At 38.9% G+C, this 25,850-nt stretch overlaps 1 protein-coding gene across 1 annotated transcript in view; it reads right to left on the minus strand.

Moving 5' to 3' along the window:
* The window catches only part of pigk (phosphatidylinositol glycan anchor biosynthesis, class K), a 38,301-nt gene that overhangs the window by 10,868 nt on the left and 1,583 nt on the right, over positions 1–25,850 (minus strand). Inside the window, exons 4-10 of the mRNA XM_082514317.1 lie at positions 23,739–23,874; positions 22,806–22,917; positions 22,616–22,712; positions 18,684–18,801; positions 15,740–15,850; positions 14,037–14,209; positions 7,809–7,884 (exon numbers count right to left, since the gene is read on the minus strand). Coding sequence (XP_082370443.1) covers positions 7,809–7,884; positions 14,037–14,209; positions 15,740–15,850; positions 18,684–18,801; positions 22,616–22,712; positions 22,806–22,917; positions 23,739–23,874 — 823 coding nt within the window. The remainder of the gene's footprint in view (positions 1–7,808; positions 7,885–14,036; positions 14,210–15,739; positions 15,851–18,683; positions 18,802–22,615; positions 22,713–22,805; positions 22,918–23,738; positions 23,875–25,850) is intronic.

A 25,850-nucleotide genomic window follows, 5' to 3' on the forward strand; every position in this document is an offset into this window, starting at 1 on the left:
CACTGTTTCAAAAGACCGGTCAAATTTGACCTGTCTGTTCCAGTTCAGTTGAAACAGAGGCGTCCCCCCAAATTCAAATTAAATTTTCCAGCATGCTTGAGTCATCTCCCTCCATTTTTTCCTGTCAAATGAACACTGAGCTGCAACAACAGTGATCTCTCCCACTGAGATGCTGACACAATCACGCAAATACTGCTGTGCCCGTTTGAAATGCCGTGGCAAGGTCACTGATTTAGAAACACATCAACAGTCAATTTATATATATGAACACATAGATTCTGTGAGGTTTTTCTGTTTGCATTCTCTATCAGAGGTAAATCTGAATTACTTGACAAAAATAGTTGGGAGTCTCTCAGGGGAGGACACAAAAAGGCTGACAGAAAGACAATGAGTCTGGCGGATGAGGCAGAGCGTGGCTGGATATGTTCAAGAGATGAATGGGAGTGTGTGACTGTCAGGGGGCAGTTGACCTCTGTGACAGCTGTAGGCAAAGGTGTGCGTGACTGTATTTGTTTGTGGGTGTGCATGTGCGTCTTAAGACGCAGTCCCTGGGGTGAAGAAGACCAAAGGGAGATGGAGTGACTGTGACAGGAAGCCACATCAGCACAGCTGGCAGAGAGAAGCATATACGAAGAAGGTGGTGAAGGGAATATTAAAGATATAAGAAGAGGAGAAAAGACCACCACACCATTTTGCTGCAAATAACTAATGATTATTTAACTTAATATTAAACAATAATGTGGGGGAGATTTTACAAAATAATCAAACAACAAGCGAATGTTACTTTTACATAAAGTAATCCTTTAAGCATACTTTACATTTTTGTTTTACTCCTGTGTCTAGTAAGTGTACTTAGCGAAACATTTTACATTTGTTACCTCTGTTGTAACAAAGTATATAATGGAGACTATAAGGATAAGAGGAAAAAAAGATGCACTTGTTAAGAACAATAACAAATGCAAACCTCCCAAAGACCGAATAAATAGCTTTATATCAGCTGACTTACATATACTGTGCTCTGAAAAAGTCTTGAGCTACTTCTTGTTTTCATATGTTGCTTCCAAGAAGCCAGATATTCTTATCATTCTTTAAAAAGTGCAAAAGTTCTCCAAGCTTTTCAATTTGTTTTGGACACTGGACGCTTTTTCACTCATTTTTAGTTCAGTCATTGTGATTAACAAATCTTATAGATTAGTGTCAAACCACTTAACACTGACTTAGAAACTAAAGCATAAAGAGGTACCTAACACAAGGGATGAACCAGTGTTTTGTCTTTAAAAATGTGCTTTAAATTGTATATTTAGGCACTTTGTTACTAAGCAGCCTTTCAAATGGATAACTAGTTCCCATTTCTTTATCTGATAACAAAGTTTGATATTCTCAGGTGATTCTCAGTGGATTACTGATATATCTCAGCATGGTGTGAAGTGTGTCCTTAAAAATCTGAGGAAAGTGGACAAGTAGAGTAAAAAAAACAAAATCTACAGCAGAGAAATAGAGGGGGAAAAAAGTCCATCAAAGACCTGACTCGGGACCTGAGAGATGCATCTGGTACTTCAGTTGATCCATTCACTGAATCTTCATCAGAAATGGTCTCAGTGGAAGGGCGGCTGTCAAGAAGCTATTCTTAAGGAACGTAAACTTGGAGAAAAGGCTGAGGTGCGGCAAGTTACACAACAACTGGACTAAAAATCGGAAGCAACGCATCTTATGGAGCGAGGAATCCAAATTAAAAATGTTAACATTAAATTAGGAGAGGGTGAAATTAGTTCACGTTTGGAAATGTTACACTTAACTGTTAATGTAAGTTATTTGATTAAGGTATTACTTTTATGTCAATTAACCAATACCCTAAATTACTGATAGAAACTTTGGTTGTATAGCAGCTTTATAAAGTGGGAAATGTCTGCTATAGTCTGTCATTAGATGTGCATAAGAGTTTTGTATCTGTGCCCTTTTACCCCAAAGTAAAAACGAAATAGAAAAAGGAAACTCAGGTGGGAGGCAGAGGATAAAACTACTAGAAATAGGAAGGTCAGAGGGAAGCAGTTAAGTAGCCAGTGTTCACTGACCTTCACTGACAAAAACATTCACATCTCACTGCCAAGGACAGGAACCAACACTCAAGCAGCATGTTACCATTAAATACACATTGTGTTGTGTGTTCAGTTCGCCCGTACAATCAATTAAGAGCTACCCATCTGATTGATCGGAGCTAATTAACATGGGCTTGCAGGATGCTAATGGTCACTGAGGGAGTTCCGAAACACCCTGCCAAACACTAGCACTCCAAGGTCAAAACTGCAGCAAATTTTATGTTGTGCAAAGCCAAATGAAGGAACAGCAGCTGCTGTGCACTGCCAGGACACTCCACTGTATTGTTGTGACATTTAAGCCTTACGCAAGTACTGAAACAGTAATAGTAGTGGGTGCATTAGTCTCTCATAAAGCAGGATTTGTTTTGTCTCTCTCTTTTTTTAGAGGATATTATTCATAATTACTGAGCAAAGAAAATTCCAGTTGATATTTGATTAAACAGAGACTGACACAGTGAGCCGTTCCTGTGATCCATACAATCCTAACATTCAGCTCTGAAAAGAGTTGCTGCTGCAAAGAGGATACTGTAGGAGGGTTGGGAGAGGGTTAGGAAGCAGGCGAAGCATTAATTTTCACTGTTTCCATTTTCAATTCTCTATAGCCATATGGGGTGGCGTCAAGCTGGCAAAAGAACAAATAACAATTTGACGCCAGAGACCAGGACTCACAGCAGCGAGGGAAGCGAAAAGAAGTACAACACACATGAGAGGAAGGGAGGGGGGAAGAAGAGTTCCTTCTAGTTATTTCCAGAAATGAACCCACAGTGATTTGGCAATGACAATCGGATGAGATGTGTGAATTTGGAAAGAGAAGGTGTCAGGACAAGGGGACTAACCCTGAAAGCACTAGTGAGACAACTGCCAACAGTGACAGGGCATTAATCATCTCCTAACATCCACACATCCACAATCGCAATGAGAGAAGCTTGTCTACACACCATACAGCCCAGCCATATATCTAGTCACTTTGATGACTTTTCTATTTACAAGCCATGGTCTGGTCTAATAGGAAATGGAAAAAAAAACAACAACAATAAGATATCTGAGAGTACTGAACACTATTTGACAGCTAATCAACAAGAAGAGAACTGTCAATGGGCTTGATGGACGCTGGTCATTCTGTTGCAGTACAGATGGACTTTGGAGACGGGCAGATAGATGACTCAGTCTGCCAGGACTCCCATCTTCAATCCAGCAGGAGTGCAGGCTTATAATCAAAATCTCTGTCAGGGGTCACTGGGTTGACGAGTGTGTTTGTCTGTTGGGTGCAAATATAAGAGGGAGAGGGGAAAAAACAAAAACACACACACATATAAAGAGAAGCCGGAGGGAGCCAAAATAGAGTGCACCAAGAAATGAAATCAAGTAGCAGACAGCAGCGCTTTAAAGGAGAGCATCTCTATAAGCCACTGTTTTGTTAGTTTGCCTTTATTTTGAATAGTGAGATTATTACTAAAAAAAAAAAACCTTAATTAATAAACTACTCTTATATGAGAAGGCAGCTGATCTCTAAGAGACCAGTTTTTGCCATTTATCTGGGGCAGTCTTCAGCTAATTTCCTAAAGTGCCGCTGGCTGTGGAGACCCCCTCCTGTTTCCAATCATGACACTCAATAAGCAACTGACAGGACTCAGGCCTTTGGTCAGCTACATTCATTTCGCCCAACTAACTGTGACTTCTTTGTTCAGACTAAAGTCAGTGTCAGCCAGTGATGTTTCCAGCAGCAGGACCCAAAGATTTTCTTTTATATTTTGCCATTTACTCGGTTCAGCTGGATTTGACCTCTGCTATCAACACCAATAGTTTAGTGTCTGTTGACATGAGGGAGACAAAAAAAAGAACGAATCAAAGCAAACGACAGCGACAGCAGCTCTACTGTGGCCATTGAAGCCTGAATCAGAAGCATTTCAAATGTTTATCCTTTACAAATGACTCAAAGTGATCATTGTACCCCTTTTAACAGAAGTGCAGACCACTGTTCTTCAGACCCCTCAAAAACAGCTGCTTCAATCCAGGCTTTGGTTCAAAATCCCAAAGCCCATTTGGACACTTGGTTAAGCATCTCAAATCACCTTGAAAGCCAAGGTAATTTACTGTAGTAGTAATCTGGTATAATAATTTTTTGGCATCATTAGGCAAAATCCATAACAATCATTCATTTGATATCAGTGGTCTGACAAAAAATTCTTCCCCTCCTCTAGTCCTTATCCTCAAACCTAAGACAATCTAGTCTAGAAAATGTGTTTTCTGTGTCCAGGCATTTCACTCTGATGGTGTAAATCCTGACTGAGTATGAGAAATCCTGCAGGAAAAGTTGATATTTACACAGAGAATAACTGCACAAACTTTAAAGTTCACATTAAAAAGTAATCTATCACAAAAGGAACTAAAAAAGTAGATGAGAATAAACGGAAAAAAATGTCAATATCATAAAGTGCTTACAAGACTGACAAAATTGCATGATAGCATTAGCCTCAGGTTGGTTTTAGAGATTGTTGTTATTTTTCTCTGTGAGAGTAAGCTGCTGATTTCATTTTGAATGGCTTTTAATGATTAGCTATTAAAAAAAGACTAACTCCTGCGCTGGCTTTCTGGCAGTGGCTTGTCAATCATAAACAGCCGTACTCATTAAGAAAGAGATGCATGAGCTGCAGGAGGAGGGCTGTACTTTCAAATCCTTAGTATTTCAACCTACGACTTCTCTCAAGTGAGAGAAACAATTGCTCAACTGTCACATTTTGCTCAGCAGAAAAACTGTTGTATTAAATAGTCCAATTTTATTTTCACTTTAATCCATGATCTCTCGAAGGCTTTGCAAGATGACATCCCATTAAGTTTAGACAGCATGCCTATGACTAAGACTTACTGTAAGGAAGAACTAAGTCTTGAATGCTTATTATAAACAGATATTAAAACGACAAGGTGAATCCATTAAGTGCAGAATACGCACTGGAGGGACACTGCTAACATAGACTTTAGGAAGCATCTATTATGTAGACAAAAAGGCTTTTTATTAACATAAAACAATAAAACTGTTTGTGGTGCACCATTTCATTTATTAAATGAACATATTTTAGCTTGCTACTACTCAATCGAACTGAAATATTGTTAATAAAATAAGGTTGTTGTAGCAGACACTGAGCAAAATGAACAATAATTTGGAGTTATGACTGCCCTCCTCTTCAATCCAAGTTCATTATTCATTCTTCTTTTAGCTCTATTTTCTTTTCATCAGCTCCTGTGGGACTTTTCTGACTATTATGTCCTAAATGCTTCAATATATTCTGAAGCAAGAGAACCTAGTTATAGTGTAATATTACTCAGACTAAAAAAAAAAATCTTTGTCTGATGAAGTGTTCACGGTGTCTGATCAGCTTGCCATCTTTCACGCTGCATGATGTCAGCAGAACAAAATGACTTTGGATCACTCTTTGAGCCTCAACAAAAGCACAGTCTGATTTTCTGTTTGCCTTTCTGTTTTTTTTTTTTACATTAGAGCTCCACATTGTGGAAGCTGTCACTCAATGGAGAAGGTAGAAATATTTTTTGATATGCTGTCTTTTTGCCTGGACGTTGTCAGGTGTTCATCACCTGTATCATGTATCAGCGTCAACTGTCATATGTCAACTCGTTTTTTGGTCCCAACAGTCTACATTTCTGCTTGATCCATTTTCATGGCTGAATCTGGAATAACAACCTTATCCCAGATGAATGAGCTGAATCTACAAAAAAAAAAAAAAAAAAAAAAAAAGGGATTATGGTGCTAATTATCTGTGGGTTTTTCCACTGTGGATGGCTGGTTAACATTTAACTAATCCAAAGAAAGGTTGCACAGGGCTTTCACCAGTCTATTAAAATGCAGACAGCTTACTGTGGCTTGCCTTGGGAAAAATTTGTTTTAATCATAAGTTAATTTTACCAATATATGATGTTGGCCCACATTTATATGAACCTAGATGCTCACTGTAAATATGACCAGCTTCATTGAGTTTAAAATATGTCTAGTAGTTTACTTCAGTTTAATTCCTTCATGCTGGAATGCCAGAGCTAATCAGTCTCTAGAGATGTTAAATAAACTTTACTTTAAAAAAAAAAAAACAGTCATAAAGTTTGGTTAAATCCAAACAGACCATTTAGCATTTCGACAAATATAAACATTGGCTAAAACTGTTTGAAGAACAAAGAATAAGAAACAAAAAAGACTGAAAAAAAAGAACCAAGAAAATGTTGTGGCTTAATACAATTTATCCTTCAGCTATCATCTGGCCAATTATTTTCACTAATTAGATTAGGCAAAGCTTCAATGTGTCTGTTTGAACAGGGGTGTCAAACATAAGGCTCAGAGGCCAGAATACGCCCAGCAACGACTACAATCCGGCTCATTGGACGACTTTTGAAAATGTGAAGGAAGGCATCCATTCTTAAATACATTAATTAAGTCATAAAAGAAACGTTCCTGTTTTTCCCCACTATCTACTTAAGCACAAAGAGTCATGCAGACAGATTTCTTTCATTCACTACAGCAGGATTTTTTTGTCATGTAGAAAAACTGAGACATACTGTTTAACTTGCACTTATATTGAGCTATCTCACAAATTAAGTTCAAATTAAGACTGACAGACAGGAAAGTTTCACTGTGTCGGCCCACTGAAGATCAAAGTGTGCTGTATGTGGCCCACAATGTAAAATGACTTTGACGGCATGCAATGTTCAGACAATATGCAGTATTGCACCTGAATAATGCTATGTTAGATGAGCGCTATGCAAAGCTAAAAAAAACATGTCAGTAAAAGCAAAACTAACTAGATGCTCCGTTCACCACATTTCATCTGATCATCATACATCGCATTTACATGTGCAGGAACTAATTAAACCACGCAAAGAAAAACTAAGCAGCACACTCCACATTCAGAGTGCATACAAAGTGACTTTTTAGGTTTCCAAAGTTCAATCAAATCTGGTCTTGCCCTGCAAATGCACTGTGTACACGTCGATATTAACGTGTCCACTCTCTGTATTTTAAAAAGGCGGGCAGCTCGCAAGGCTGAACCCCAAATGTAATCACCAATAATGTCTACTCTTGCTCGAGGCAAAGATTAATGTGGATTCTTTACTTTTGTGAGGCATAAGTTGAAGTAGAAATACGGAAATTGTATTTTTAATAGTCTCATAATGGAAAAATCTTACGAGAGTAATACAAGACTAGAGTCGGGCTATTCTGAATGCACAGCGCGCATTCTAAAGCTGGATTGAGGAGGAAGAGGTGTTCATTTGTGAAGGTCGACCCGAGTGAAAGTCACAATTCATTTGGGAATGAGGTGAATGCACAATTCTTTTCCACAATCCTGCCTATCCTTTCTGCTGGATTTCATGGTGGCCCCTCCGCACCGAGACCGGGAGGCAGTTGCATTTCACACTTAGAGATGTCACCATGGAAACGGCACAAAGACATCTGTTGGTGGATGTTGCACATAACTTTCTGTTCTGTGTCCAAATTAAGGAGGAGCATGGACACACTTGAAAATAACAACAACAACAAAAGAAGCAAAACACAAGAGCCAGGGAAGAAAAGAAGAAGAAGCTCTGCATACGCAAACACATAAAAGACACATAAAAGTTGACCAGCATGAAAACTTACATGAAAGGTATTTGACAAACACCTCATTTGTAGCGACATGGGCTTCCTCGTGCGGTTTAGTATCGGTGTCTTACCTGATGGATGATCTCAGACACTGGCAGCTGGTCCGCGTACGAGTACACCTCTTTTTGCTCCTCTCCATTTACAGGACTGAAAAACAAAACACACAAAACAGCACGCTTTGAGCATTTACTCAAGAAAGCAAATAGCACTCATACATTTGGCTTTTGTTACGTGGAACACCATCATTCAGTAATGAAGAAAAGCTGTCAGGAAGAGTAACAGACTCAGTGTTTCCGTTGGCAGTCTGTGTGCAGCTCAGGTGTGTGTGTCTCCGACAGTCAGTTGTATGCATTTTGATGCAAATGACCTCCCCTTTTTCTCCTTCTAGATAAATTAATGAAAGTTATCCTGGAACATCAGATGAGTGTCAAAATCATCTTTAAAGTAGAGGATGTGATTGGAAGAGATTGCCTGCATATCACTACCCATCACAGTATAATTCATTGAGTCACTCACCAACAAAAATCTATACTCCGAGTAGTCCACTCTCCACATTTTCACTGAAGAAGAAGTGTTAGAAGGGCTTCAAACTCCTGAGCCCCCTGTACATTCGCAATGCACTCTGCACTAATTCTTCTAAAACCCCAGTGAACATCGATGCAGAAATCAATGAAGTCAGAGGCAGCTGCACATTCAGCTTCAACACTCATATGGATCGCTTTCATATTTGTTGTCAGCTGGTGTTTGTTGTTTTTGCTCTACGGAAACTAGCTTCTTTTGGGTTCTCATTTTACAGATTTTATATATACCCACTAGTGCTAAGTCTGTTCTTCTTTGTTTAAATTTGTGTCGTATTATAAAATTTAGTGAGTTTACAAACTGTGGAAAATTAAAATTTGGAAATAATAGCATAGGGCGACTGTGGCTCAGGGGGTTGGGAAGCGTATCTGTAACCGGAAGGTCGCCGGTTCGATCCCCGGGCTCTCTGTCCTGGTCGTTGTGTCCTTGGGCAAGACACTTTACCCTACCGCCTACTGGTGTTGGCCAGAGGGGCCGATGGCGCGATATGGCAGCCTCGCTTCTGTCAGTCTGCCCCAGGGCAGCTGTGGCTACAACCGTAGCTGCCTCCACCAGTGTGTGAATGTGAGAGTGAATGAATAGTGGTATTGTAAAGCGCTTTGGGTGCCTTGAAAAGCGCTATATAAATCCAATCCATTATTATTAAAAAGAGCATTTCATCAGCTCTTGGCTGACTCTACATGACATCGACATACTGTTCCGGTTTACTTTATTCAGCTTTGTCTTCACTTCTCAGTGGTCAATTTAAAAAAAACCACCAGACACGCCTTTAGTATTTCAGAATAAGGTATCCATCATTCTGAAAGAATCAGCCTAAATCAGGTTGCTCTGAAGGACAAACGTTTAAGCCCATACCTTTGCAAATGTCACAAATCACTAGATATCTGCAAGAGGATAAGTCGAGAATGGCCACAATGTTTCTACAGTCACAATAAAATTATTTTAGTCCAACAACATGAAGAGCAGTTGATCAAACTGTGTTTAAAGGGCAAAGGCAGCGCCCTCACAAGCTACAGCACCATACACCATAAACACACAGTCATTTATTTAAATGTACATATGACACAAAATGCACCTGTAAAGTAGCTCTGTTAGGGGGTTTGTCTGAATAAATCCATGAGGTACATCAACCTGACAGTCACCGATGTCCGGATGACAGCAACCTTGAAAGTTACAAACAAGCCTAAAATAAAAAATTCTGACACAAAGTCAAACGGGGGTCAGAGCTAAGGTTTACCGTCAAGTGGAGGTTCAGGACTGACCGTCTTTCAGCAAAATTTAGGTCAGACAAAGTGAGCCACATCTCCCCTGTGAGCCATCATGACACACCTCCAGCCACTTGATGATTGAAACCTGTTCTTCTATTTGTGTCTTTCTTCACTCAAAGTTACTTTTACCCATCATTTTTCTCTCTGGCCATTTCATGTCACACTGACACAGACACACAGTCTCTTCTCGCGTGTGATGAAGAGAAGAAGGTGTTCACACAAAACAGATAGTAGTAAAGCGTATGGACTGGTAAGCAGGGAACCAACTTCCTGCTGAGCCTTCGGTGCGTGCCAAGCTTCTCTGCCACAAGAAACATGTCACTGAAAGCACAGATGTGTCACCGCTGGGATCTTCCACCCTTTTTTTCCTCAACATTAGAAATGAGCTCTAATTCAATTCAAACTACTTTCTACTTTATTTTCCACAAAGACCTTTTTGGAGAGGCATTATAAGTCCTCTCTGCTTATTAAAAGGGATGTGCCTAAATTCATCCCCCCCCTCTCTAGTTCTGATATCAATGCCGTCTCCAGCTGCAGTCTTTAGGTTAAACAAATTTCCTTTTTTTTTTTTTTTACTCTGCCAGCAGCTCAAACAGTTTTTGCAGACACAATCCAGTCCTGCAGGTCACAAATTACATTAAGTATATTTTATACTCAATGGGATATGAATTCAGCTTAATTTGATAGTTGTAATTACTCTGGGAGCTCGTGTAGCCCAGAGGAGGACGTGTTACGGTCAACAACCACCGATGGCTGAGAGTGAGGAACTACACAATGTCATTACAGTGTTAAGCTTATGTATAACGTTGCGGATCGAGAGGGTCCATTAAAACGTCTTCACCATCAAGTGCCATTCACTTAATGTAAGGGCTTGTTCTGAGGAAGAAATTGATGTTTAGAAATGTACGACAGGTTATGGGAGTGAGAGAGGCGAATGCGAGCTAGAAAATGAGACAGGCACATGTGTACACTCGCACACATGTACACATCTTCTCTAAATGTCCTCCTCCACTTGTCTGAGAGGCAGAACAAGCTGACAAAAGTGGATTAAAGCAGCACTATATTTAATAACAGCTTGTTTCCGAGGACATCTGTGATCTTCTCTCTGTGGGAACACACTGAGCTCACTACAACCCATTTTCAGGTCTTATGAAACACAATTTTCTAACTTTCGCAACGACATCTGGACAAAGGTTTCATAAAGATCCAGTTTCTGACATCGATTTAGTGATTGCTTTTTGAGATGATCCAGAAGTGCTGGCAAAAGGGTGAAGGTTGGTTTCTCAGGGGAGTGCCAATTCATGGGATTTAATACTCTTAAAGCATGCAGCATGGTTACTTTAAATATGGTTGTAAATAAAGATCAATTAGAGATCAACACTAACTGAATATACTACATTTTTTTCCTTATTTTTTCTTTCAGGCATTCATCACTGTTTTCAACCATGCGCCCAGCACAGACATGTATCAGATACAGCAGGTTTGGACATCAGCTGGTCTCCCTTGTACAAAGGCTGCATGATATTCGATTGCACCATTGTGCAGGTAATAGTCTGGTGCCTCCTGCATGCTCTATCCACATAGCTCCCTCACCTGAACTGCAAAGAGTATTTTCAGGAGTGCAAACACATTTGAAGAGGACTATTGCTTGCTGTTTGCTACACGTGACAAAGGACAACTGTGGAAAATATCCCGACCCGTTTCTCCCAAACCTGTCCAAAATTCATGTGTGAAAAGGGCTTACCACAGTACAAAGATAAGCTGGTTTCAGCTCCTCGCTTTTCAAATGTGAAAACCCATAAAAATTTATTTTCTTCTATAAAAATAGCAAAACAGTCTAAAGAATCGCTTTTTCTTTTTCAAACAACAAAATCAATCAACTGAGGTAAGTGATGTTAATAAAACCCAGAGCAAACCTGTGATGCCCCCCACCACCACCACACTAATAATTACAGCCTCAACTGCCTTATTGTTTGGCACTCTTGCTCATCTTTCTTTGATTCAAGTATAGAGAGACACTTTGCATTTTAAATAGGCATCTCTGCATAAATCTGGGCTCTCTATTCCTGAAATTCATTAGCCCTGCAAATATATATTTTTTGTGTTAAAATGAAACCTTTTCTTTCCTGACACACACCTTCTAACATTTAATCAAAAAAAAGAAAGAAAAAAAAAAACAGAACATATCGAGTGCTAAGACTTTGCAAAACTGTCAAAAATTGCTTTTTTAACTCTTATTTCATGGCCAGTTATGGATAATCAGCCTTTGAATAGTCTAATTCCATTACATGTAATATTTTACACTGGTAAAACCTTGCAAACACGTTGAACCCTTCCATTCACAAAGACCCCTTAATAGGTTTTAAACATCTTCACACGTTAAATTATGAATAATTATTTATTAATGCCAACGCTGATGACTACATTAATTTAAATTATTGCAGTAATGAGGTCATGGCTATTATTTTCCACATGCTTGTATTGTAATCTCCCCACTGCTACAATGCTGTCCAGACCCAACAGAAGCACAGAAAGCTTCCTGTCACCGCATTATCAGTCAAGTCCGAATGTGGCTGAGGAAACACCCTGAGAGGGCGTACAAAATGACAATAAATGTTGTTAGTCTTCCCAACATCAACAAAGTACAAAGACACTGCAAGCACTTTGGTGAATCAGTAAACTTAGTGCTGTTAAACTTCAAATGAATCGGGTGATTGCTGGTTCTTACATCAGAAATGGAGATAAAACGTCTCTCTCTAGGACTGAATTAGGCCAACAGCTAGCTCAATAACATTGTGTTGGTGTTTCTGTGCTGCATGAGGATCAGCAGGACTAATGTGCTGGCTGTAATCGATATTAAAGTAATAGGGGAAGTTGTGTGCAATGAGTAACTTGCCCGGGGCCACAAACAGCCAATGACTAAAATCAGTATTGTAATTGCCTCTAATTACTAATTAGCAGCCAACCACATTAGATTCTTTAATACTTCCCAGTGGTTCAATTAAAACCCAGTTAATGAAATTAATACAAAGGGTTGGGGGAGTGGTGGTATTATCATTAATAAAGTTAAATTCCCATTGCATCTTTAGGTTGAACACAGTAAACATCTGTTCCTGCAGCTTAGAGAATCAGTGTATGGAAACTGTTTGCAATAGCTGTGTGCTTCCTAAAACTCCTGATGATTGTGCTTATTATGGCATTAGTGGAGCTTGGTGATAAAGCAAACAATACATCGTGAGGCACAGAGAAAAGGTTTGACAGCTCTCTACAGCCATCTAGTGGCTCAACCTATTTATCACAAAATGTAAGCATGCACCAATTTGGATATGTGCAATTCACCACAGGGTAGCGCCACAGATCATCTAAAGCAAACACTGCTCATTACTCACTGCCACTTATGAAGACAGACTGGATTAAGTCTGAAGGCTGACAATGAAGATGCCCAATTATGAGCTCCGCTTCTCTCTGAAATAATGTTTTCAGTGTCATTATTGATTATAAAAGCAGTAAATGCGTTCTAAATGAGCAGCACCATTACCCAAGACAAACATGTCATTGGTCAACTTTACAATCAGGTCTTAAAACCACCACATGGTAGTCATAGTGACAGCCACTGAGTGCTTTAATCTTCCAGAAACAGGCCAATCAACACATCATTAGCAGAGGAATCAATATCACTGATGGGAGGTGTACTAAACAGAAATCAAAGGCTGGTTAGTTGGAAACTGAACACAAAATGAATTTGGCTGCTGGCAGTGAGGCTGGCCTAAATGAGAGTATTTTATAAGGGTCGCCCCCCCTCATGTCATCATGAAAGTACAGCCCAGCCCATGTTCAACTTCATTTCATATCCCTTTAATATCTACCTTTAATCTCCCTTTCTGTTGTTACCTTTAGTTCATTTTGAAAAGCTGGAAACAATTTGTGAACAACTTATTTTTGCACAAGTATCTTTAATGCTACAGTCACATTTGGGAAAACAGTGGTGCCAAAATAATTGCAATTGCATGCAATGAACTCGCAGTGCCATTGCCTTTGAAATGATTGTTTCAAAGAGGGGGGACAAGGTCTGCAACCACTCAACCTCGGTCCATCAAGAAGGTGATAAAACGGCAATAAGTTGGAAATTAGATGCAGTCAGATAATACAGTGATTAACTACCATAAATAGCTGAAAAGAAATCGCAAATCTGTATCCATTTACATATTCAAAGTCACATTAACTTATACTACTTAACAGATTACTTTAATTAATTGCCCAGCCAGAACCTCATAGACCAAAAGGTTGAGTGTGTTGCATTCTAGACCTCTGCTACTTTTTTGCCAAATGCAAAGTTAATCACCAGGCACCCACTGATTTTTAGTTTCTAGCAGGTTGCCATCCTGTTTTTATTCTAGTTTGATTGATGCATACCTTTTGCCATTAACAAAAAAACAAATAAATTAAACTTACTCCTCCTCCATCTGCTTGATGGGGTCAGTCAAGTTGATGGCATCCATGGTGAGCTCAACTTTGCGGACACTACCAAAGAAATCTGTGATGAGAACACTTCCAGGATCTCTCAGGAACAGGTCAGTACGATGGCCTGGAGTGGACACACACTGACTCTTTGGACACACTTTGAACTGTGGAGGCAGAGACAGCAAAGATTTCACATTAGGAATATTCAACATTGTTCTAAATTAGTGGTTTCTGTCACGTTGGATCTCTATTTGGGAGCCAGTCAGCTAGTCCACTGACAGTTGCTGAGGGAAACCGACAATTTTCTGGACAACAGATAACACAATTCCTAATTGGTTGATGGCACTCTGGATACAAGCAGGCTGCAGATGGAAACCACCAAGCTTTGTGTCCCAGTGTCCTATGCCTGCAGATTCTGGATATGTATATGAAGATATCTGTTTATTCAAACTATATAGAACAAAAACAACTAACAATGTCTCTCTAAATATAAATATTCGCCTCATGACAATGACAGCTTTAGCAGCAGCATAACTTGCATGTACAGGTCAGCTCTGCACAAAGACACAATACTAGATTTATTCCTTTTTGCACCACCAATTCCAAGTTCCAGTTGCAGCTAGTATTGAGCTGTTGCTCTGGGAGGTGTGACACCGTGAGAAACAGATTAGAGGCACTGTGCCTGACATTTGTGCATGTCCTTGCCAATTACAATTTTTAGCACACTTGTTATGTTACCACTTGTGAATGAATCCTATGTGAGTTTATCAATGTGTTGTTTTCCGCTTGAAAAGAATATAAAAATCACATAACTGAGGTCAACATTATTTCCTCAGCCAGACAGGACTTGAAAAGTACAGCAAATGGCACGACTTTGCAGCTTGGATCAGGGGGGGGGAAAAAACAAGAACGAAAACTCAGAGGGCTCATCCAGAAAATCCATAGTATTGATCCTTAATTCCCTGAAAAGGCACAACAGAGAATCTACAGAAACAGAAAAATTGGAAGAAAAAAATAATAAGCATGTGTCAAAACACACAGAGTGCCAGAGTAACGATCTGAGGTGCTTTGAGCATAACTCCGGGTGACGCAGATGAGGAGTGGCCCTTGTGGCCTGAATCGCCGCACGAGGCTAAAAGATGAAAAAGGAGTTGCTGCTGAGACTGAGTCATGGACCAGAGCAACATGTACTCACCATTTCCACCCTGATGTGTCAAAGGCCAACGACTGCAACACCGTATCAGATATTCTGTTTCAAGTGTGACCTGTGTGACTTTTATCTGACTTCTTTTGGCCCACAGACAGAGGAAGAGGACAGTACAAGAAAAACACTGCTTCAGGTATCAGCAGTGCTGATTGCCACATCCTTCCTTTTAAAAGCTGACTTTCAAAATAGTCAATCTAATAAAAATCTGCATACCTTTTTTGTTATGTTCTGTTGCAGTAACTACAAATGAATGTATAACAAATAAAACGATGGTGTTCAAAATGTGAGACACCAGAGAAAATCTCTTCCTTTCTGTCACTCAAGTAGAAGTAGCACAACTGTAAACTTAAATTTGCATTAACACCCCTAACGTATTTTAAAGAGTATAACAAGAATTTTATTTTGTGGTTCAGGAAATTGCGATTTCCTGCAAACAGGTATGAGGAAGTTGTGACCATACTGGACACACACGCTAACACAGGCTCACCAGATCATTCATGTTGGTTTTGCTTGCAGGATGGATGTCTTCAAGGAACTCCAGCATGTAGAACGTGTAACGATCCATCAAATGGACTCCTATGGCCAAATCTGGCTGGTGCTAGAATGAGACAGATTTTAAAAATGTAAAGGATAAGAATAGTTGCTAGAATGGGCGCTGTGGTGGCATTTTTACTTCTAGCTCATTAATCAAACCTCTACACTTTTACACAATGAACACTTACAGTCTTTTAAAATACACATCCACACCAACATTCACAGATTTGTATTATAAAATTCATCCCAAGTAACAATTTATGGAACTTTTTCTTTAGTTAGTCAGTTATAGTTTCCGTTGCAAATCTGTACAGTATCAAAATCTGATAAGTGTCACCTGGCATTGAAATTGAACAACGATTGTCACAGCACAAGTGTGTGAAAGGAAATGAATTAGAGACTTGTGGCAGCAGGATAGCTTCATGAGTGATATTCATTATCTTAAAGTACACAGAGGTTTCAGTTTCTGCTGTATTGCAGACAGACATTTTTTTTCTCCTTTATTTATATTTGTTATATATTTTAGAGTATATTTAGTTTAGCCTTTAATTTAATTGTTAGTTATACAACTAAAACATTGGGGGGGTTGAGGTGTTTGCTGTTGCACTGTGACAGCTCAGATGGGCTCCAGTCCCCTGTGACCCTGAATAAAACAAACCGGAAAAGTAGTTTAGAAAATGGATGGATAATTTCTGTAACAATGCAGTTTCTCTTTGGGATTAATTAAGTGCTTTGTCTATCCATCCATTAATCCATCTCCAATAACGGAGGAAGTAAGAGTTTTCAACCCCCTGGGGGTGTGAAAATGGAAAATGCAAACAGCACTGACATATCACCCCCTGTTTAAATCCAATATTCACGCTTTTTTAAGCTCCACTGTGGTCTCTAACGGCTCCTAAGGGAAATATCCGGTTCTCATATTTCTTGATTCTCTGATATGTTTACAGACTAGTGTCTTACTCTGTATGCTCTTCAGTGTGGAGCAGGTAGAGGAGTGTGTTTGTTTTAAGCTTTTCCACTGGAAGCAGCTGCTTTGGACAAAACGCTGCTATAAGAGCAGAAAAAGTGAAGCAGATCAATAACGTTGTGGAGCACAAAGCTAAACACTGAATCAGGTAAATATCCCCTCACACAATCCAAGGCTGTAAATACATCTTTATCTTTAGGTTCAGTTCATCATGAAATTAAATATTAGTTTCATATTTTTTGTTCAGTCATTTGATATTTTAAATTTAAAAACGCTGTGATATAAAGCAATTATAGCTGCTTTGAAAGCTTGCATAGTATTAGCTATGTACAGCTGACAATTTGAAGTCATTAGCTGATAATGTAAAAATAATAGTGCCTGCCAGTGCCACCCGTCAGCATCGTAGTAGATACACCTATGATATCAATTTCAAAATCCTACACCATTCTTGAGTTTTTGCATTCACAAGAGTTTCAGAAAACTTGACCTCTGACCTTAAGGTCAAGGTGACTGAGATTTGAACTCGTCTAAGATTTTTAAAGCCCATTTAAAAATCCTAGGTGAACTCCTTCTTGAGTTATTGCTTTCACAAGATTCACAGAAAACGTGATGTACGGCTTCTAATCCTACGGTCAACGTCACTGAGATTTGAACTTTAGTATCAGCCGCGATACCTACCTACAGTTGAGGCCTACAGTATTAATTTCAAAATCCTACGTTGCCTCATTCTTGCTCAAAGGAGACTTACGATGCTTTCCTTCTTCCGTGATGTACATGTTGTTACAGTGGTGCGTGCCAATATTAAAATGGCCAAAGTTTTTTTTTTAAAATTAGGGGCTGAATGTACAAGCAAATCCTGTAAATAAAAAAGCTCAGACTATTTTAAACAGTCCATAGAGCAACGATATGTTTGTTAGAAAAGCAGAGCCAAGCTGAAGAAAGTTGGAGCAGGGGAAGGAAGCTAAAAGGCTTTTATAATCAGAAGGCTCTCTAGAACAGTCCAAAAACAAATATTTATAGCCACAATAAACCATGTCAGTAAATACGTTCTGTTCAGCAAATAAATAAGGTCTTCTTTGGTTGTTTGTTTGTTTGGTCTTAACTTTGTATTTATTGTATTTTTCAAAAGTAGTGTAAACATTAAAAACAGTTGGTCATACATAAAATGTAGTTTGGCACTATTTAATGCCATAAAATTGATATTTTTAAATGTCCCCTCATCACAGTCCCTTTCCTTGAAAAATGCTTATTTTTAGATATTAAAAGACTCATTATTCATAAGTGTTTATGTTATATTCTGCTAATCCCCTATTTGGCCATTTCAGTGTTTTTACAGTGGTTCTGTAACACACACACACACACACACACACACACACACACACACAACGCACAACTGAGCACAGTTTTAGATTGGTCCATCAACAGTGCAAAGCAGAGAAAGAGTGAGCAAGTTTCCCCCCCCTCAGCTCCTGCCCTCACTGCCTCTTGAAGACTTTTCAGGATTTTTCTAACTAAATTATGCAGTGGAGGGATTTGCACTTTAAGCTATACGTCTCAAGCAAAAGGTCAGTGTTGTGTAAAATGTGGAAGAAGAGGGGGGGAAAGAAGCAGCATTGTTCTTGTATTTGAGTGCAGTGCAGAGCTAGTAGGTTTCTGATAATTATTAGTGAGATGAAGAACTTGTAACATGTCACATTTCTTGCAGACCTTTCTTAGTTTGAATGCTAAAAGAGAGAAGACATTTGAATAAAAATTCAAAAGTGCAACACTATTTCAAGTAACACTGACTGGTGTTGCAGGGGGGTGAGAGCGTATGAACACAGAAATCAAGCTAGTGCAATGTGCTATGAAATCACACTGCTTATTAGAGAATCTGACAAGCTGATGGATGATTTTTAATTCATCTTCCACGTGAGGGAAGATAACTCACCGACAGGGAGTCTTCTCCAACTTGACTGCTGGCCAAAGCCATGATGTTTGGAGAGTAAAATCTTTCATACATGGAGGCGCCTTGACAGGTGTCAATGATGAAGAGCAGCTCGTTGTACCTGGAGACAAACACACGCACACACACGAACAAACAGAGGATCATACACATTCTCAAACAAAACTGATGGGAGAATGCACAGCTGGCATAACACTCATCCATTTGTTCCAATAAACAGATATCACACAAACCTTCTAACCATCTTTCATATTGCAGTTACCATGGTGACCAAGAAAAACCAACAGCTCCATTCAGTCCTGCTAACACTCCCATGCACACAGCTTAACCACCACCCCCTTCCTTTCCCTTCCCTCCATCCTCCTTTCCTACAAAACACTACAACTTCTTTCCCCTGTTTAGACAAACATGTAGAGACTGTCACATCCAGTAGACTTAATCGAGGTGGTTTGGGGATGATAAAGGGAGGTCTCTTCGGTGGCTGTAATTTAGCAGTTCAACCCTGCAATTATCACATCAGCATGAAAGCTGGCGTCACTGAGCTTTTATCCAGTAGCCTGGAGCCTGACTGTAACCCAGACACTCACCGTGGATGATAATGGGTTTGGACAACAATAGAGGCACTCGCAGCAGCAAGGTGAAAGCTCATTTACCATCTCGTGATTTACAAATTAAGCAAAGCAGTGGCTTAAATAGTAACCCCAATTACAGAACAAAACAGCCTCTACTTTTAGAAGAATTTAGGAAAACATGACAAGTTCAAGGTAATTTCAAGAGTACTAATACAGAGAATGCTGTGCTAACACTTTGTAATCCCTAGCTTATCCCACATAGAACACGATCACATGGTCTAAAGTATAAAGTTAAAATAGATAATGAAGGCCACAAGGGACAATACGATCTATTTACTAAGTTCAACAATTAGTTTGTTTCTTTTTCTACTCCAGTTGTACTCATAAAATTTCCACCTGAAATGATTCCTTAGTTAATTCATTCGCTAAGGGGTGTCAAATTCAATTTGACATCACGCTGGGAAATGAGAACCACATTAAGGGTGAGATCAAGTTTACTGAAATTCTTTAATTAAACTGAAAATGCAAGTCCAATATAGTCTTCACATGTACAAGTTGGCTTAAGTGAAGCCCAGGCCAAATAGTGCAATGTTTATAATAGAGATGGACCGATCCGATATTACGTATCGGTATCGGTCCGATACTGACCTAAATTACTGGATCGGATATCGGAGAAAAATAAAAAATGTAATCCGATCCATTAAATATCACGAAAGCACCTCACAAAACTTGCAACACGCCGTAACTCACCTCAGAAAGTTAGCACGTTGGAGCAGTATGCATCACGTGATAGAGCGGCTGTGGCATGCGGGACCTGTCGGTGGTCTGGATAGCATTTGGAGCTTCGCTAGCAACCCGGCATTTCATCTCCGACAAAGTTATCCCCGAGAGAAGTAAAGCAAGTGTGTAAGTCCATCTCTGAATGTTTGTAAAGCATTCCTGCGTTAAGCTTAACAAGCGATATATGGAGCGACTGCCTCTTCTTGCTGCTACTTCAATCATGAAACTGCTTAACGATCAGCTGATCGGCTTTTCTGTCGCGAGTCCATCTCTCTGGTTTGTTTTTGGCCCACTTTGCACCAGAAAGAGGAAACCAGCGGCTAAACAACAGCAGCACGTTTAAGCTTGATCAGCTGTTGTTAGAATTTATTTATTATTACTTTCTACTCGAGGATCTTTTTCTACATAGCTGACGGCTGGTAACTGTGCAGGGGCGGATCTAGCAAAGTTTAGCCAGGGGGGCCGATAGGGCATTAACAGGGAAAAGGGGGCACAAAGACATACTTTTCTTTCTTATTCTCATTTAAAATGTCTAGCTTTTAATAAATAATTATCCGAATCTTACACCGAAAGTTTTAATTTGATGTAAAATGAATAGAAGTCAATTACTGTATATAGTGACTATTAAGTCTAATATACCCTAGTAAGCTATAGTACTTTTTCCTTTGGGAAGGTACCATCTGTACAGTCTGCAATTTTGTTGAAGAAAGATGTTGAATCTATTTAATATTTCTTGAAAAATAATTGATTTCTGTGCATTTTTTTTTCACACTGCATCAAATTAAGGTTGATTACGTTGATTAAGCATCATGAGGTGGAGCGTGAGGGGTGGTTCCCTATTTTTTATTTATTTATTTTTGTTGTTGCTGGGAGTTGGAACCCTATTAGTTAGGTTGCTTAATATTTACGCTAAGTACTCTTTAAAATACCAGAATAGGGAGGATGGTGTAGGTTTAAGTTTATTAGATTGATCAGTATTGCTGAACTATAAATATTTTTTTTTTGCATATAGGTATAACAGAATAGCTTTAGTGTAGTTGTTGTTTTAAACTTGAGTATGAACTTATACAAAATGCAGCAAGATATTTAAAAAAAAACAGTTTTATTGATTAAAACACACTATATCGGATTCATATCGGTATCGGCAGATATCCAAATTTATGATATCGGTATCGGTATCGGACATAAAAAAGTGGTATCGTGCCATCTCTAGTTTATAATGCACTCTCATTACAGTGGTTTGGAGCATTTAACATTAAAACATATATCAAAATACTGAATCTGTAATTTTATTTTTCCATATATTTCTACAAATCTTACCCAATGGTTGAAATGTGAAATTTCACAAAGTTAAAAGTAAAACCTCTAGATTTAGCTGGAAGAAACCCAGCTACAGTAAAGCGTACTGTACAGTATGCTTTAGTCATTTTCACCGTCCTTGGCTCCGTTTCTGTGCTGATGTGCAGATTCAAGGCAAAGCAAATTTCATTCTTTGAAAACAGCAGTCATCTCAATGCAAATATACACAGGTCACTCTTTATGCCTTCAGAGTCAGCTTTTATATTCTGTGCCATTTTCTGTGAGCTAGCTTGTTATTTTGCAGCTGCAGTGTGCCCGTCTGTTTTGTGTGGCATACAGACACAACGAAGGGGGACGGATGTGAAGTGATACGCTAGCCGGATTAAACTTTGCAAAGGACCAGATATGGCCTAGAAACCTTGTGTCTGCCACACACGCATTAGCGAATCATTGTTCCTAGATTTGTCGTTGTTTATTTTACTAACAAAACTAGACATCCAACAGCTTCAGCTATACATAAAAAATTGTTCGTTTCAGACCGATTGATAACAATTCCTATTGATTTATTAATTACTCACTAAATATGGCCCAGCTAAATGTTAAAACTCATGGATAGATGGTTCAACCAGTTAAAAATTATTATCTGTGAATATTTTCCTGCAAGTTTTTGCTTCCATCACGAATGTACAATAGGCAAGAAAAATACTTAAACAATGAAATTTAAAGATTTTTTAAATATATATATGGTTTCATGGCCTTCAAGTTAGCCCTTTAGATTCACACATTTAGCTCCTCATTTAACTACTGTATTCCTACTGCATATAAAACTTAATCTACAATTTACAGGCAGGAAAAAAAGAACTATCAAGGCTACAAGTTGATGTTCCCAATGACAATTGAAAGCCCAGCACTACCTTTCAAGCTGAGCTGAAGCTATTTTTAAAAAAGCCTGAATAGAGAGTATACAGTTTCACTGCACTGACAGCACTCTTTCAACCACTGAAGTCATTTGATACACACAAAGCCTTGATAAGAGAATCAATTTAACGTAACACACCTCTGATAATCATCTGTTTTGCTTGTTATAAAGAATCAACAGAATGGGAACCTCCTGATAAAGTTATAATACTCATAGGCTGTGATGTTTTGTGCTGTTAAATGCTTGTTGGCATGCTGCACAGCTAAATGCCCTGCAGGGCAAAGAAAAAACAAGTAAAGTAGACCTGACAAACGGGATTATTTGAAGTCACTTTTCAGTTTATTTACCTTCTTTTCTGCCACATCTGCTCAAAAGCATCTGCCAGTTCCACATTACTAATCTCCTCAGAGTCCTGGAACTTCAGAAAGCCATTCCCACCGTGGCCTGTTAATCAACCACAGATTAAAAATAATTAATTCAACTTTGTTCAACTTTAATTACTTCAACTTCATAGGTACATTTTTTCCCTTTAAGTACCTGTCAGGTATATGAGGATGTTGCTTCGATCATCAGAAAGGAGGCGTTTAGAGCGTGGTGTGCTGGGAGGCAGGCGCCCAGTCAAAACTCGCAGGAAGTTCTCCACAGTTACCTAAGGCACACACGGTACAAACCTGTGGTCATTTTCCATCTATGTCTCTGACAGGAAGTAGTAAATTAGTTGTTAAATAAAACTATTCAAAGATTGAAACTATACAAAACAAAAGCCAGTAAAAAGAAAAGTTAGTGATGAAAAGTCAATTCGTAATATTTAAATTGTCATTTGTAGGATCAGTAAGTGACCACATTTTTGATCTTCTCCACTTATCCTTTAATTAAAATTTGATAATCAGCTCCTATCTGAGTTTTTTTTTCCTCTGTTTTTAATGATTATTGGTTTTTGTTGCACATGAATGTGGTGTGACAGCAAACAAAGACGGGCAGTACAGTGTCATTGTATTTTTAAAAAGGCACAAAACAGAGTGAGTCGTCAAAAAACAACGAACTCGCCTTAGTCCATAATAATCAGAAAAATAAATAAAAACCGGCTGGGCCCCATTTTAGACGTGTAGATTATAAAATGTCCTGGTCAATAAAAATGTTGCCTTGGACATAATCTGTTTCTCCTCAAGTTATTTAACGCAACACTGAAGGTGAAACACAGCATGTGAGACTGTCACATAAATCACAGTAAATGTTTATATAACAAGCTGAGCAGAATCAAACTGTCTGGGGTAGGAAAATATTTACAATTTATGCCAAACAGTCATGAACATTTGTGATTATGCTCAAGCGATTCATCTTTTTCTGGCTTCAAAATACCCAATTTTTGCATTTAGACTTTAAAAATCACTCAGGGCTTGTTGATACACATAAGGCTAACATAAGTGTTGATTCACAGAATGAAGGTGAGGTGTAAACACCTGAACTGACCTCATAACCTCGATAGTCCACTTCCACATCGTCACCATACACATTCAGCTCCATGTTTTTGTGACTGAACACTGTAGCAGGTTTGGGATTTCTGTGGTTACAAGCCATGTCATCAGCCAGCATCAGAACTATGTGGCTGGTGATTAAAAAAAGAGAAAAAACAGAGTTAATATGATGATATTGAAATAAGTAAAAGGACAATGGCTGCTATCAAACACGTTAACTGTTATGTTGTGAAGGATAATGCATTTAGCCTGAAAATTAAATTGCATCAGTTTGTTTATTGATCTTACAGTTGGACCAGCTGTTGAATATTTTGAAACTTTTGACATTTGGACATCAAGAGCTCCCACCAATCATACAGTCAATCGCTAACCAGCACTACCACCACAAGTACTGTGTAACTCTCCAGAGCCAGGACTGATTTCTGAAACTTTACTATCTCGAAATAAAATGAAAACTTATTAGTATATGCACACTTGTTCATCCTGTTGCCACTGATGCCCTTCTACACAAAACAGACCTTGTCAAACGTATTTGCCATTTTCTCCACGTTGGATGTTTTATTTTACCGCAGCTCTCCATCTGGGAAAGGCCCCAGAACAAACAACAAACCAAAGTAGGCTGTGGAAAAACTTTTGAGCACTCACTTAATTCATTTTGACACAATACAGGCACCTTGTAGAATGGACAGCATGTTCTGAGGTGCTCTCAGCTAAAGCCAAGCCTAACAATGGACAGCACCATAGACTCAGTAAACTTATTCAGAAGTCCGCTTCGGCCCCGGATGTGGCCGTGGACAATCGATGTGCAATAATAGTGAGCAGGACAATGTCAAAACTCTTCTGAAAGTCCAGTAAAATATCCCATACCCTCTAAACAATGTTCTGGCTAGCCAGGGGTTCAGCCAAAGACTAACAGCATGAGCTTCTTCATTGCAGTAGCTGTCCAGTTACACAGTTCCTCTTTCTACTGTACCTCTTTTTAATAAATTTTTGAGCAACTTTTACAAAACACTTCACCTGCTGGGATGAATAAATTTCTCCCTTAACTACTGAATACACAATGATAATTAAAAATGATTGTTCAATTACATCTAAGATTAATTAATTGATAGTCAGAATACATATTTCTTTCAGAAAGCAACCGCATAATATGCTATATCTTGTTAAATCCAGCAATAATAATTATTATGCCGAAAGACTATTTATGTTATTGAGTCTTTAAAATATCTCCAAATAACTGCAACTGTCACATATTTTCAACACTGATTACTCTGGAAAATATAATGTCTAATAAACTGGTTTCTCTTCATGATGCATGAAAATATTGAAAGGTCCCCATTATAAATTTACCTACTGATCAACTTGACCTCTTCAGAATGTCTAAAATCCAAAAATATTTCATTAACTACCATATAGAACCAAAATATGTTTCAATTCCTCAAATTTTAAATGTCTTTGCTATTATAAGTGAAATTTATTTTTACACCTTACATGATTGTGTGACTCAACAACCTGATTAATCGTTTTAATACTACAGTGACCAGGATAACTAATTTCTATTTCTATGCTTATAATACACAATGGTCCTTTTTGGCTAAGCTTAACAACCTCAATAGCCTTTTCGGCCTCAAATACCTCATCTCAGTCCTGGCAAAATTTAAATTCTCGTGTTCGCCCTAAAAACTTCTGTATAGAGATGGTAAGTGGCCTGCATTTGTATAGTGCTTTTCTAGTCCCTAAGGACCCCAAAGCGCTTCACACTACATTCAGTCATTCACCCATTCACACACTGGCGATGGCAAGCTACATTGTAGCCATAGCTGCCCTGGGGCACACTGACAGAGGCGAGGCTGCCGGACACTGGCGCCACCGGGCCCTCTGACCACCACCAGTAGGCAAACATGGGGTTAGTATCTTGCCCAAGGATATTTGGCATGCAGCCAGGAGGCAGCCTGGGATCGAACCACTGACCTTCTGATTAGTGGCTGACCTGCTCTGCCACCTGAGCTACAGCCACCCCTAGAGGTCAGTTATTACATCAGCTCTCTTGTTATAAATACAGATCATCTGCTAAGAACCCTGATAATATTTTGAGCATTTAAAATTT

Source organism: Aulonocara stuartgranti, assembly GCF_965226115.1.
Source record: "Aulonocara stuartgranti genome assembly, chromosome: 18".
Classification (NCBI taxonomy): Eukaryota; Metazoa; Chordata; class Actinopteri; order Cichliformes; family Cichlidae; genus Aulonocara; species Aulonocara stuartgranti.